The sequence below is a fragment of the Columba livia genome, chromosome 12 (assembly GCF_036013475.1).
Source record: "Columba livia isolate bColLiv1 breed racing homer chromosome 12, bColLiv1.pat.W.v2, whole genome shotgun sequence".
Taxonomy (NCBI): domain Eukaryota; kingdom Metazoa; phylum Chordata; class Aves; order Columbiformes; family Columbidae; genus Columba; species Columba livia.
In genome coordinates, this window is record NC_088613.1 from 592,460 (window position 1) to 605,968 (window position 13,509).

Genomic DNA, 13,509 nt, shown 5'->3' on the forward strand with positions numbered 1-13,509 from the left:
TCTCCAAAATACTCCTTTAGTTCTGCTTTGTAGGGAAGGTGTGAGACGTGGTCCTCGGAGCGAGGACACCTGCCACAAGAGGTACACGTGCCTTTTCATCCTGGCTGTGGGTGGCACAGTGCTGTCTGTGCCAGGTGTCCCAGGTGTCCCCCAACCCATCTGGGTTCCCTGGGGGTCCCCAGGAGCTCCACACCGCAGAGCCCAGGAGGGCTCTGGGCAGGAAGAGCTGCAGGTCCTGGTGCAGGTCCCTGCCTGGCTAACCTGGGACATGGGGGTGGATCCTGGTCTGCACGCTCCCCTGCTCCTCTGCTGCTCTGCTCAGGGTGCCTCAGCTCCATGGTGACACCGAGGTGCAGCGGGTGGCACTGGGGGTCCCCTGGCAGTGGCAGGACTGAGTGAGGATGTGCCGGTGTCCGGTGGGCAGCAGCTGCTGCTCAGGCAGGGTCGGAGGTGTGTGAGGTGCCCCTGTCACTCCCCGTCCTGTCCTGTCTGATTAGTCTCCGGGAGTGATCCCCGTGGTGGTGGCAGGACACGTAGCGTGGGATGGAAGGGATTGAGAAAGAGGAAAGCCAGAGTTTGCTGACCAGCCCAGGCTTCGTGGCACCCGCTGTGCTCCCCGGGCGCAGGGTGCTGCTGGCCGTGACCTTGCCCTTGCACAGGGCGCTGGGTGCCCGCAGCTGCAGCAGGCTGGCCGGGCTTGGGCAGCAGGAGCTGGGGCTGGATTTGGGGCGGATTCTCTGCTGGCAGAGGCTGTTTGGAGGAACTGGGTGTGCCCAGAGCTCTCCCCGCTGCGCGGGCAGCCGTGGCGGGCGTCACGCTGTCCCCGGGGCTGGGGCACAGCCCGGCAGCGGTGCTGCTCTGCCCCTGCTCTCCACAGCTTCCCCACCTGCTTCAGCAGTATGAATTTTGTTTTAATTATTTTTTTTGCATGAATGGAGCATGTTTTTGTGAATGTTCCTCACGGGATGTGGAGCCGCAGCTGTTTGCTCGTTCAGCGCTGCGGGGCCATGGCGGAAGCAGCGCCAAGCGCTTGGCAGCGCTCTGCGGTTTGACGTTCTTCCTTCCTGGCCCCTTCTCCGCTGTGCAAACCCCCAGCTCGGCCAGCACTGCAAGGGCAGCCCCTGTTCTGCCCTCAGAGCTGTGTTTGGGCTGGAACCTCTCGTTCTGAGGTGGGACCGAGGTCCCCCAGGTCCTGCGAAAGGCGCCCATGTCTCACGTCTCTGATTTGGCCACATCTGTCAGTGATGGCAAGGGGATAATGAGATCAGAAGTCTCAGTGATTAGCATTTGATAAGGTTCACTGACACTTTGTCTCCATAGAGAGGAGGAAAACATGGTGGATTAGGAACATCTGTGTTGGCAGGACCAGCCCACCCTGGTTGCCCGGGATGGGGTCCTGCCTGGTGGGACCTACAGCCTCTGAGATCCCATCCCCAAGTGCACGTGGACACAGAGCCCCGGGCTGTCCCTGGGCTCTGCTGCTCTGTCAGCGTCACCTCCTGGGAAGGGGACCCACTCTCTGGTGGCGCGTGCACCCGTGGAACAGGAGCTGTGCTGGTGAATGCTCCTGGCAGCATGGAGACAGCGCAGATAAATATAGCTCGGCATTGCGTAAGTCCGTGTGTTGCGGATTATTGAGGTGCTCTTGTTTCTTGGCCAGGCTCCTAAGCCCATCACAGTATCGAATGATGCACCAGCAGCTCTGACAGTGCTTTCCCCGGTATCTAAGGTGAGCTGCTCCTCTTTGCTCATCCCCTGGGGCCGTCCATGGGCAGGGAACAGGAACAGCTTCTTGTCCAGAGCGGGGAACAGTAATGGCAGGCAGGGCTCGGAAAGGAGGACAAGAAATAAGGGAAAATGAGCACAGGTAATTTCAGCTCAACCTGTCTGATGGTGCTGGGGGAGTGAACCAGCTGAGCAGCAGGCAAGCAGTTGTGCATCCATACATCCGTGCATCTGTACGTCCGTGCGTCTGTGCACTTGGCAGCGCAGCTGGCGTGTGCTGGGACAGAAGCAAGGCAGCGGCTGCTGTGCCAGGGCCGGGTAGCAAGTGGCCGTGCTGGCTGGTGTTTGCCCCCAGAGATGCTGAGGTTGAGCGGGACTGCCGGCGTGCTGGGCCAGCAAAGGGACAGGGACGGGGACAGAGACTTTCCCAGCCTGCTGTCTCCAAGCAGCTCAGCGCTTGATTTTCTCACCACTCGTGAAAGCCGAGTGTTAATTAAGGGCTTCGAGTCCCTTTGGAAAACATGCGCGTGTGAGTCAAAACTTAGCGACTCACAGAAGCAGACATGGCTGAGTTCTAGAAGGATGTGAGCTGATTGATTTACCCCAAATGACGTTAGCCTGCAGCTCTAAGGTAGAAGTTTTCTGAGGCAAACGTTTCCTTGGAAACATCAACAGGAGAATTGCCACATGCTGGTAGCGCATGTGTGAGAAGATATAAACATTCTAAAGTGTCGTTCCGAAAGATGCAGAGATGACTGCCAGGGAAGTTTACACATGTAAGACGCTGCCATGCAAAGCAGTTATGTACAGAACGGGGGGGAGACGGGGGGCGCTGGGGCGCAGGTAGCGGGGACGATGCCGCCGAGGTCCCTCACCCTGTGACACGCTGGTGTACGGGCTTTGGGCGCTGTGGAGGAATCGCTCTGGCTGGGTTCCCACGAGCTGAGGAGACCCGTGTGAGCACCGTGGCAGCCTTTGCTTTGCTCCTCCTGCCCCAAAACGATGGGGAGAGCGGGGCTGCCCCCCGTGCTGTGGGAGAGGTTCCTCCCTGTGACTGCAGGTGGATGTTCCTGTGTGACTGCCTTTAGGGCAAGGCTTTCCTACCATAACCCCTTGAAAGGAAAGCATCAGGCGTGGGCTGGAGCCTCCGCCAGCCCAGTTCCCCCGCATGAGCCGCTCGTCGGGAGGGGAGTTTGTCTCCCTTTGACAGCAGACTGCTCCTCGCTCTGTCCCAGCACAGGCAAGACCATTGTGCTCTGGGGCAATGCTGTGCTGGGCAACGAAACCCCGCGGAGGTCTTGCTGTGACAAATCTTTAACTTACACAGGGGCTTTCACATGGAAGGGAAGCTGGGAAAAACATGCCCGTTCCTGCCAAAAGGTGTTGCTTTGCCAGTAACTGGCCTCTGTTTGCTGCTGCTGCAAAGGGCCGGTGTGTTGAATTAGGGCTTCCTGCAGTCTTGAGCCCCTGGGTTCTCCTGGCCCTGACCTGGGAGCTCTTGCTCTGCTCCCCACCGTGCTGGCTGCAGTGCCGGCACCGGCTCCGCGGTTCGGTGTCGCAGCTTCCGTGTGCCAGGGCGGCTGTGCCGGGGCTGTGAGCTCCTGCGCCTGCACACCGCCGGGAAGGCCAGGCAGGACTCGGTTCATTAGCAGAACTGAAGAAGAGAGTCGTTTTACCGCTATCTGAGAAGGGTTTGCTATTGCTTGCAGCCCAGGTCTGGGATGCAGGACTGTCCTTCATCCCGTTCCCGCTGGCCGTCCTCAGATCCTCGCTCTGCCGTGACCGGGCTCCTCGTCCGTGTCCCGCGGGCTTTGCTTGCTTCAGCGCCCCCCAAAAAGCCCCGTTACGCAGAAGGGGCCCCGGTCCAGGCTGTGTATGGGCTGTGGGGAGACGTGTTGGGGGAAAGCGGTGCAGGGCGGAGGGACAGAGGTGACGGCACTGGGGACGCACAGTGGTTACCAAGCCAGGTGAGCCCTGTCTGCCTTTCCTGTGGGTTTCTTCCATCGGGATACAGTATCTTGACTCAGGTCAGCATATGAGTCTATAACATCGCTTGAGGCCAGCTTTTGCGTCCTGTTTTCTAGTATTCTCTGACATTTCCCACATTCCTGACAAGGAGACTTCTGTATCTTTTGTTTTAAATGTTTCTTTGTCTCTTTGCAAAACTGTGACATTCTTTAAAACTGCTTCTCCAGAAGCGCGTTGGAGCGCTCTCTGCAGCGGCTCCGGTTAGCTTCCTGCAGAAAGGGCAACCTGGAGCTTGGACTCCAGCACCAGCACCATCTCCTTCCAGTGGGGAGAGGGGCAGGTTGTGGTCTCCTCTTCGTCCTGGTGACCCCCACAGAGCTCAGGTCCGCGCCACTCGGGGCAGCAGCTCCCGGAGCACGCGGGGAGCCCCTTGGCGAAGGGGACGGTGGCACTGGGACGTTCTCCATGCCGCAGCGGGAGCGGTGGGTTCAGGGACCCTCTCAGGCTCTTCTCTGGACGGCACTTTGGTTTGCTGCAGCCCAGGGGACGCCTGGCTGCCGCTGCCATCGCTCCGGAGCCAGCAGAGCCTCTCTGCTCCCTCCAGTCCCACCTCCAGATGTTGGCTGCTGGAGACCCCGGGGGCGGCTGCTGCTCCTCTGCTGCAGCTGGAACTCGTGGTCTGGTTTCCTTCTCTGGCGCCACGGCAGCGTTAATGACAGGAAGGTCCGGCTGGGGACAGTGCTGGAAGAGGCTTTTCCTGAGGAGAGCCAGACCAAAATCCCCTTGTCGAGGGGGAGGCTGTTTCAGGGGCAGGATGTGTTTGTGGCACTCGCCCATGCCCCCCGACACCTCACCCCGGCACCCCTGGTGTGTGTCCCTGCAGGGAGCCAGCCTTGGCCACCACCATCCCGCACCTGCAGCGGCAGTGGGGTTTGGTGTCAACTGTAAGATGTGCACAGAAAGGCCTTTTTCACTCTAAAATATGGTTGTTATTTGTTACCGGTTGACTAAGTCCACCGCCAGCTTGTTTTTAGCAATACTCTCTTTGCAAAGAGCGTGCTCGCTTTCAGCCCCCAGAGGATCAAGACCTCTGGGTTCAAGCATCCCGTGAAGCGCAGGGTCTGTGTGGTCCCTGTGCAGCGGAGCGGTGTGTGCGGTGAGCCGAGGGCAGCAGCCCCTGCAGCTCGCCAACAGCAGCACCGCTGCCCGAGCCGGGACTTCCCGGCATCGCTGCGCTGTGAGATCACGTTTGGAAGCAGTTCTCGACTCCTCCTGTGTTGGTGGAAGTTCCACACATGGTTGCTGGTAACTGGAATGACCGTGGAGACGCCTCCCCATCTGTGAGGCGACCGCTGTCGCTTGTGCGGGTGTTTCCATCGCGCTCCTCTCCAAGGTTTGCAGTTACATAGAATGTGCTTTTTGTTATGGACACTAATCCCGTGTCACTCCAAGCTTCTTGCTTGGGCTGTGCCGTTTCCCCCAGCTCCCATCAGCCCGCCCAGCTCAGACGAGTCCTGCCCGCGTGGAGGGCAGGGGCAGTCCCAGGGCAGGGCGAAGCACCGGTGGGCTGAGCGCAGACCATGAATTGGTAGAAAATTGGGCTATTAAATCCATGTATCTCAGACAGCAGGTGCTCCTTGTCTCATCCCTGAACTGTCTTCTTCCAAAGCTTTTAGTCCTCTTTGGTATCTCGAAGGACTGGGTGATTTATGCTGGATCAGCCTTAGCTGCCAGAATTCCCAGCCTGGCTCCTGCCCATGGGGACGGCTGTGGTCACTGCCCTGCACGGCTGCGAGTGGTGCCACCCCCCGTGGGCTGCAAACAGTGACCAAGAGCAGCTGCTCAGCTGAGCTTTAAGGTCTGGAGGTAGTCTAGTCACTGTCCGGTGGGACGGCAGAGGTGGTTTTGGGGGTCTCCATCATTTTCCCCCTTCCCAGCTCACTGCAAGGCAGCGCCGCTCCCAGAGCCTGAAGCCAATGAAGTGCAGCCCGGCAGGAAGGTTCTCCCTGAGCAGCGTCACCCCCTGGGCAGCATCTCCCCCTGGGCAGCATCTCCCCCTGAGCAGCATCTCCCCCTGAGCAGCATCACCTCCCGAGCAGCATCTCCCCCTGAGCAGCATCACCTCCCGAGCAGCATCTCCCCCTGAGCAGCACCTCTGTGTCTCATTTCTCCAGCTGCAATTGAAAGCTGCTGCCCATCTGGCTGGAATGAGCATCGTGTGCGTGGCTGCCCACGGCCACCTTGGTGTCCCTGCTCTGGGACACCTCGTGCCCGCTCTCTGCAGGGACCAGCAGTGTTGCTGGCTGCAGGAGGCTGCTGGGGGCTGTGCCCTGTCCCCGGTGGGGCAGGGCTGATGGGACCAGTGAGCCTGAGTGCTGTGCTCCCCCTGGCCCCCCCGCCGTTCCCCCAGCTCAGCCCTGCCCGCCCGGGGCCGTCCTGTCTGCTTTGAGCGAGAGGCGCGATGGCTGGGTCAATGCGAGCACGTTGGATTAGCTCGGAACGATCGTCCCGCGTGGAAAAATCGGCGATCTGCAGCTGACCGCCGGCGGGAAGGTCCATGGGCAGGAGTGCCCCTGCGCTGGATGGCCCGGGGCGCTGGGGGGGTCAAGGAGGCCGGTGGTCAGGCTGATATATTTTTCTACATTGAATCCACGGTTTCCAATGAACAAAGCCAGGATTAACACCTTCTGCCATGGTGAGTCTGCTCAGGTCCCAGCTTTGTGTTTCCATCCTGTAGAGGTTTGAGCCAGCACGCGCTCTTTGGGGGAGATGGGAAAGTCTGTGAAGTGACCTTTTTTTCTTGTCGGACGTTTCTTGAAAACAGCGTTTCCTTTGCAGCAAGTCAGTTTGCTTTGGCTCTGACGCTGCAGGGTGAGGGAAGGGTTAGGAGGTGTAGTTTGTTTTGTTGTTAAGCTTTTTTTTCCCTTTTTCTTACAAAACGGACTAGATTTTCCTTTACTTTTTTTTTTCCCCTTGGAATGACCTGTATCTTCTGCCGTGCCAGGAGCGTGTGGGCTGGGCAGGGCTGGAGCCGCTTGTGTTGTGAGCCCCGAACCCCCGAGAAAAAATCAGGCCAAGTGCTGAGGGTGCGGCTGTGCTGAGAGGAAGGAGAGGGGAAGTGGATGTGACAAAGCACAACCGCGGTGCGGTTCATTGTGTGGAGCTTTTCTTCCTAGCCCTCTGCTCCCGGCTTCAGATGCAGTGGGTATGGCGGACCTGACGCCTTTTTCATGCTCCCGGTCAGCCAAGCTGGTGACAGCGCGGTGGCTGCGCCACGTGCCAGCTCCTCCCGACCTGCCCTGGTGTCCGGAGCCCCAGCCGAAACCCCTGACCCTGACTCTGACCCTGACCCTGACCCCTCCTGCTGACCCCCTCCCACTGGCAGCGCGGGCAGGGTGACAGTCCTGTCCCAGCACACACACACCTGCGTTTGCATAAATGTGGCATGGCTGCTTTTCGAAACTGAAGTTTTGGGGTCTTTTTCTTTGGCTTTATGCCTTGATTTGTAGTTTTCTCTGGAAGGGCTGCAGGGAGATGTCCCCGGCCAGGGGGGCCGCTCTGCAAATGACTCGCAAGCTGCCGTTCGCAGGCTGAGGAGTGGGATGAGGCCATCTGCACCCGCAGGGCTTCGTGGTGGTACAGACCCGTGCTTTGCAGAAGTGTTTGTGGCGTGGGGTGGGATTTTGACAAGCTCAGCGGCTGGCACGTGTGGGTAAGTGCAGAAGCACTGGGCGCCTTTGCTCGCAGGGACCGGCTGGTAGTCTGGGCACAGCAAACACCAGTGACTGCAGGGCGAGGATGCAACACCAGGGGGATGGCCTCGGGGTCCTGCTGCAACAGGGGATTGCCGATGCAGAAAAAGGAGGTACATTATTGTGCACAGCTGGAGGAATACTTGATTCTGGCTTATTTTTGTATTGCAGCCTTTAAAAAGGGAAGAAAAGAGCCCTTTGTGCCTGTGTTGAGGATTTAATGCCCCTTTCTTCCTGCGAGGACACGTGTCTGGCAGTGCCGGCCATCGGCTCGGGCAGCGCTGGCTCTGGGCTCCGCGTCCCCAGGGGCTCGCAGGACGGCCACCAAGGCCACAGGAGCCTGTGTGATCCTCAGCTGGGGACTGGAGGGGTTTAGAATCTGTACAACATGTAGAAAGCTGCAGGAAGACCAGGGGCGAGTGCTGCTCCATGGGGTTCCTCTGGTGACACACACTGGTGTTTATTCTAAATAAATGCACAGAAGTAGGAGGAAATTCCCTCATGTCTTAAGCAAGTAACTGTTTGTAAGGCCTGGCTTTAAAAGCAGAAGGAGGGAACCTGCAGCAGGTTGCATGGGCTGCAGCTATGAATGTGCATCGGCTGCGGATGTTGCATGATGGAGCTGAGAGCACTCTGCGAAGGCGGGAGCTGCCGCTGGTTCTGGCTTTTTGGTGAAACTGTTGTTGTTTTCCTTTGCCTTGACCCTCCTTGGCCTTCAGCAATGGCTCGTGCTGGGTCTCGCTGTCCGTGCTGCGGCAAGAGCAGCAGCAGGATGCAGCTCTCTGCTCTTTAACCTCCAGGTGCGATGTGGGGGGAGTGTCATTCTGTCCGTGCTGGCTCCAGCGCTCTGCAAGCAGTAGAAAATTGATTTTTGTTGTTGTTGATGTATAATAATGCATGATGCAGTCCCTCCTCGCTGGGGAGGTGCGGTCATGGCCAGTACCAGAGTGTCCGATGCCGTCCCGAGGGTGGGAGCTCCGGCACCACCGGCTGAGCTCGAGGGACCGTGTCTGTTAGTCCAAACAAAGTGCATGTGAGACCCGCGGGATGATCAACGGGAAAACAGCAGTGCAGTTTTAGAAAGGGTGGGATACAGGATGGGCAAGAATTAATTTGCAGACAGGTCACTTGTACCAGCATCACTTATTCCTGCTGGGTGCTTCAGCCTTCTGACTCTTATTTTCCCTGGGAAGCTTCTGGCTGTCCCCTGCACACAGATACGTGTTTGTGGAGGTACAGGCAGCTCAGCAGGGTGAATACCAGCCTTAAGAGCCCAGGAAGGGAATAATGGAACTGGTACCAAAGAGAAGACAGTGACTTTTCACCCCAGGTCTAGACCCAGGCAGAGCTGTTGGCCATACCGGTGCTGAGGGACCTTCTCTGGGTGATGCGCCGGGTGGGCTGGAGCGGAGGCTCCTCTCCCCAGAGCAGGACCGAGTGGTTCCTGTCCCGGCTGTTATTCCTCAGCGGTCAGAGCAGCTGCAAAAGTGCAGGAGGCAAGGAGCACGGATCAGGGTCTTCACCTTCCTGGCCCTTTGTTTCTGCTCCTATCCGTGCCCTTTCCATCCCCTTGTTCCCACCAGACATCTGCTCTGCAGCTGTGGCGCTCAAACGTGCTGCATTTAACCCCTGAGCTGCCGCCGTGCTCCTGTTCCCAGGGACGGGCTGGAGCCGAGGCCGGGAGGAGGTGACCTGGGGTGACCAAAGGTGCCAGGAGACCCTGGGCAGCGGAGGGGGCTGTGGGGAGCAGGTGGCTCACCAGTCCCATGGGACACCCTGCAGGAAATGCCTCACCTGGTGACACACAGACCTGCTCGTGTCTGCTCTGCCGTGCCGCGTGTGAGCAACGCCGCGGCCAGGAGCAGCCGCCGGCCCCGAGGACGGCTCCGTCCCCTCTCTGTCACCCGCCGTGTCCTGCAGCCACGTCCCACGGATGGCGTGTCCAGCTGCTAGACTGGCTTCTCCCCCAGCAGCTGGGGCACCCCATGTCTCTTGAGCGTGGATGTTGTTTGGTCAGCTGCTGCATCTAAAATAACAGCCCAGGGGAGAATGAGACCCTCTGCTGCCGCAGAAAATGCACCTTGGCTCCTCTGCAGGTGACTGTTCAGCTTTGTTGTCCCAGAGGAGTGAACACTGAAGGGAGGAGTTTTCTCCCCTTTTTGAAGTAAAGAAGGTAACAAACATGTTTGTATTTCACAAAAGCAGGATGAAGCCTCATCCGTTTGGGGCTGATATGGCTTCTTCGGTGCTATCTTGCAATCTTTATTAAAGGCAGCAGAGGCTGCAGACATGAATTTAGGTTGCTCGCGGTGCTGTGTGTGGAAGCGGTGGTGTTCCCCGTGGGTCGGCTGCAGCTCCCATCCAGGTGCCAGCCTGCACGGGGAGAAGCCACTGTTTGGCTGGACATGTTGCAGAACCGAGCTCTGGCATTGCCCCGTGCTTCCCCCATGGTCTTACAGCTGCGTTTCTGCACTGCAAACCACAAGGTCCTACTCACTTTGGGTGCAAAGGGCTGTATTTTAACTTTCTTTAGAGCAGAGTGAAACAGATAGGAGACTGGTTAGGCTCGTTTGCAGAAGAGGAAACCAAAGCTGTCGCATCCAGTTGATAGCGGTGGTTACATGCAGCCCTGGCACTGAGCTGAGCTGTGAGCGGGGCAGAGATAAGGGGGGTAAAGGGGGAGCTCCATGGGTGCTGCATGGAGCCACTGCTGCCCTGGGCTGGGGGACCCACTGCGTGGAGCCACTTTTGTTGCCTGGAAACTTTCCTTTGACCACAGAGCAGCCATTTGTCCGGCACCCTGGGTCCTTCCTTCCTCCCCACTGTCCCACCTGGAGCTGCCGCCCTGTGGTCCCAGACTCGCGGGCACGGGGCGCTGGGATGGCCGGGGCGATGGGGAAGGAGGAGACAGCACCGGGCTGGGGCTGGGGCAGCTGGGAGCAGAGGAGCCTGGGGTATGCCTGAGGGTGCTACACGGGGTGATCCAGAAACCAAACAGCTTCGGTCTCTCTGCCGCGGGTGGCTTGTGCTCGGGTACCACCCCTGGCCAGCAGCTCCTGTGCTACCTCTGGGATTGGTGTTACCCCCGGATTTCCCTCGTGTTCACCTGCGCCAGGCAGTGGCTGTCTGGGACGTGGATGGGGCGGGGGGCTCTGGTACCGGCCAGGGCTGGCGGTGCCACCATGTGCCATCCCCCCTGCAAGGTGCCACCCCCAGGGCAGCGATGCCCTTGGCAGCAGACAGGACATTTCGGGGCCGGAGGTGGTGGAGGCATCTGAACAATTCCTTGTTGGCGACATAGTGAGGAGCAGTTTCCAAAACTTGTGAGACCTATTTACTGCATGAAGGTTAATTATGGAAACCCGCTGCATCTGGGAGAGCGTCCAACTGCGCCTCTCATTCCTATCCCTGTGCCCTGTCCGTGCTGGCGAGTGGAAATCTCTGCGCTTTGCTGGCTGGTGCTGGGGGCAGGCTGGGCTGGAGGCAGATAACTGGTATTTACTGGTGCTGAGTGCCAGACGATGTGGATGGGGATGCCTGTAGCATGTGTGGATGGCGATGCCTTTGCTCCTGCTCCCAAAGCCCAGGTTGCTGTGACGGGAGAGGTGCTTTCAGTCAGCACAGGGGGGCGGATTTGGCCCTTGGATATGTCTGAGTGATGCCCAGTTCAGAGAGGTGACTCTGATCCCAGGGAGCTCAGCACTGGGCGTTGCAGCTGGAATTAATTCCCCTGTAACTTCCCGTACACCAGCCCTGCCCCTGTTCCAATACCTGCAAGAGCCGCAAGGTACATGTTTCCATGGGAACTGTTGTTTCAGCTCCTGTTGTTTCACCTTTACAGGTGGGGAAGGCGCGTACCCCAGGTTGAGAGCCACGCTGGGATCTTCTGTCATTTCTGTAGGCAAGTGCAGCACCTTACAGACCGGGAAGGGGAGCTGAGCTCCGCTTCTGCATGGGCGCTGTTGTAGGCAACAGTTTATTTTGAGGTGGGATGGAAAGAAAATGCAGCAAAAAGAAAAGCAGAGAGCGTGTTTCCATCGGAGCGTGCAGCCGGCGCTCGGAGCTGCCACCCGCGTCTGCCGGGCAGCTGCTGTCAGGGCTTTCCATTAGGTCATGTGTGGGCAATGCTGGATGTGGTTTGCTTTTCACACACTAATTGGCTGTGTGGGACTTTTTATGGGGGATTTGGAAACTTGCTGTGAGAAGCTGGGATGCTGGGCTGGTTTTTATTTTGGATTTTTAAAGCGAAAGTGCAGAGCCGGGGTTCTGGGAAGTGGCTTTCCTGCCTGTAATTACGTTGACCTCTGGTGTTCCAGCTCGCTCGTTTTAGAGCTTTTATTGCATCTCCCGGGCTTTTCCTCACCCGCGCCTGTTCCAGGGCAGGGGTGGGGTAGTTGTCGCGCCAAAAGCACTCGAGGGAGAGATGTCGGGTTCCAAGCATCTCATGGCCAGGAGCCCTTCCCATCGGAACCGCGTGGACCCGCTGTGGGTCTGGGTGCTCCCCGCCGGCGGGCTCCATCCAGGGAGACGCCATGTGCGCCCACTGTGCTGGAGGGTCAGTGGGGGAATTTTGTCCTTTATTTTTTCCCCACTTTCATGTTGGTTTTCGTCCTTTTCTTCTGCTTTCACCTGCAAGGCAAGAGGCCCTGGCGCGGGGCTGGCACGTGCGGGCGCGCGGGGGTTGGTTCCTCCGCGCTGGGGCCGGGTGGGTGCTGGAAGGCAGGATTGATCCTCGTGTTTCCCCGGGAAGCGGGCGCTGTGTGTGTGTGCCTGTCTGCCGGAGCCGGCCCGCCCGCTCCTCCCGCAATACAATTCCGATGGGATCATTTCCGTTGCATTTAAAGTGCAGATTGCAAAGATATTGAGTTACTACAAGCTCACGAAAATAATTTACTGACCAGAGGAAGCAACGAGACCCTCTTCCCAGCGCCGCTGAGGGGTGGGCATAGTGTGTCATGAGCCTTTATTAGACATCAGGGTATCTGCACATCTAGATACACAGCTGTGTTGGAAACCCATCTCCATCGCTGCTGCTTGTGGCTCTTCTGCTTGAGGCAGTGGAGGCAGCTTGAGGCAGCGGAGGGTGCCCAGGGCTTGGACTGTCCCCAGGCACTGTCCCCGGGGCTTGGAGGTTCCCCAGGCAGTGTCCCCAGGTCTCGAAGCGTCCCCAGGCACTGTCCCCGGGGCTTGGAGTGTCCCCAGGCACTGTCCCCGGGGCTTGGAGGTTCCCCAGGTAGTGTCCCTGGGGCTCGGGCTGGATCTCCAGCAGAGGCAGCAGGCAGGTTCTTGTGCTGCCCATGGGGGTTTGGGTCCCCTGTCACCCCGTCGTGGCAGTGAAGCTGACGGGAGGTATCAGGGTGGGCTGGGGACGTGGCTCATGACGGGTGACCCCGTGCATGGTGTCCGGCCATGGCCCAGTGGGGTTCAGCCCCTCTCTGGGTGTTGGGCAGGACTTTCCCTGCCCGTCCTTGTCCTTTCCTGCGCTTCCCTGGGAAAGTACATCTGCGGGAAGCGGGGTGGGAGGACGACGCTGACGCCAGCTCCGGACGCGGACACGTGGGAACCTTCTCTGTGCCAGCACGTTGGTGTCCCCACTGGGCTGGGCAGAGTCCCTGCTCTGGGTGGACTTGTTCCCGCTGCGGGGGCTTGAGGGGGACGCAGGACTTGCTGCCGGGGACAGAGCTGGGGACCCGGCTCCAAAGAGGGGCCGGGAGAGGTTTGGTCCCCCTGGCCCCCCCGGCAGCCCCTGCGCTGGGAGGAGGCGCGGGGGGAAGGAAATGTCGTGCTCTGGCTCTTGGTTTCCAGCGGGCGATGGGCAGCAGAGCTCAGTCCTGCGCCGGAGCGTCCTGCCGCAGCCCCGGCTGCTCCCCACGGCGGGTGGCTGTCCCCACGCGGGCTGCCACAGGGCTCCTCTGCATCCCCTGGCCGGCTGAGCGGTGCCCATCGTCGCCCCGGCCATGCGCTTCTGCCAGTTCAGCCCCTGCTCCGTCCCGGGTAAGCCCAGCACGTGGGGGACCGTGGACCAGTCCCTCCCCGGGGGTGGCGGGCGGGGAGATCAGGACAT

The 13,509-nt window shown here is 59.3% G+C and overlaps 1 protein-coding gene across 6 annotated transcripts in view; it reads left to right on the plus strand.

The window, feature by feature from the left end:
* Positions 1-13,509, plus strand: part of STARD8 (StAR related lipid transfer domain containing 8) — a 53,216-nt gene that overhangs the window by 25,515 nt on the left and 14,192 nt on the right. The window contains exon 1 of one of the 6 annotated variants that reach the window (XM_065077326.1): positions 12,993-13,439. The exons of the other annotated variants lie outside the window; for them this stretch is intronic. Within the exon in view, the coding sequence (XP_064933398.1) occupies positions 13,403-13,439 (37 nt within the window). The 5' untranslated portion in view covers positions 12,993-13,402. Of the gene's footprint in view, positions 1-12,992; positions 13,440-13,509 lie in introns of those variants that run through there. 6 annotated transcript variants of the gene reach the window in all.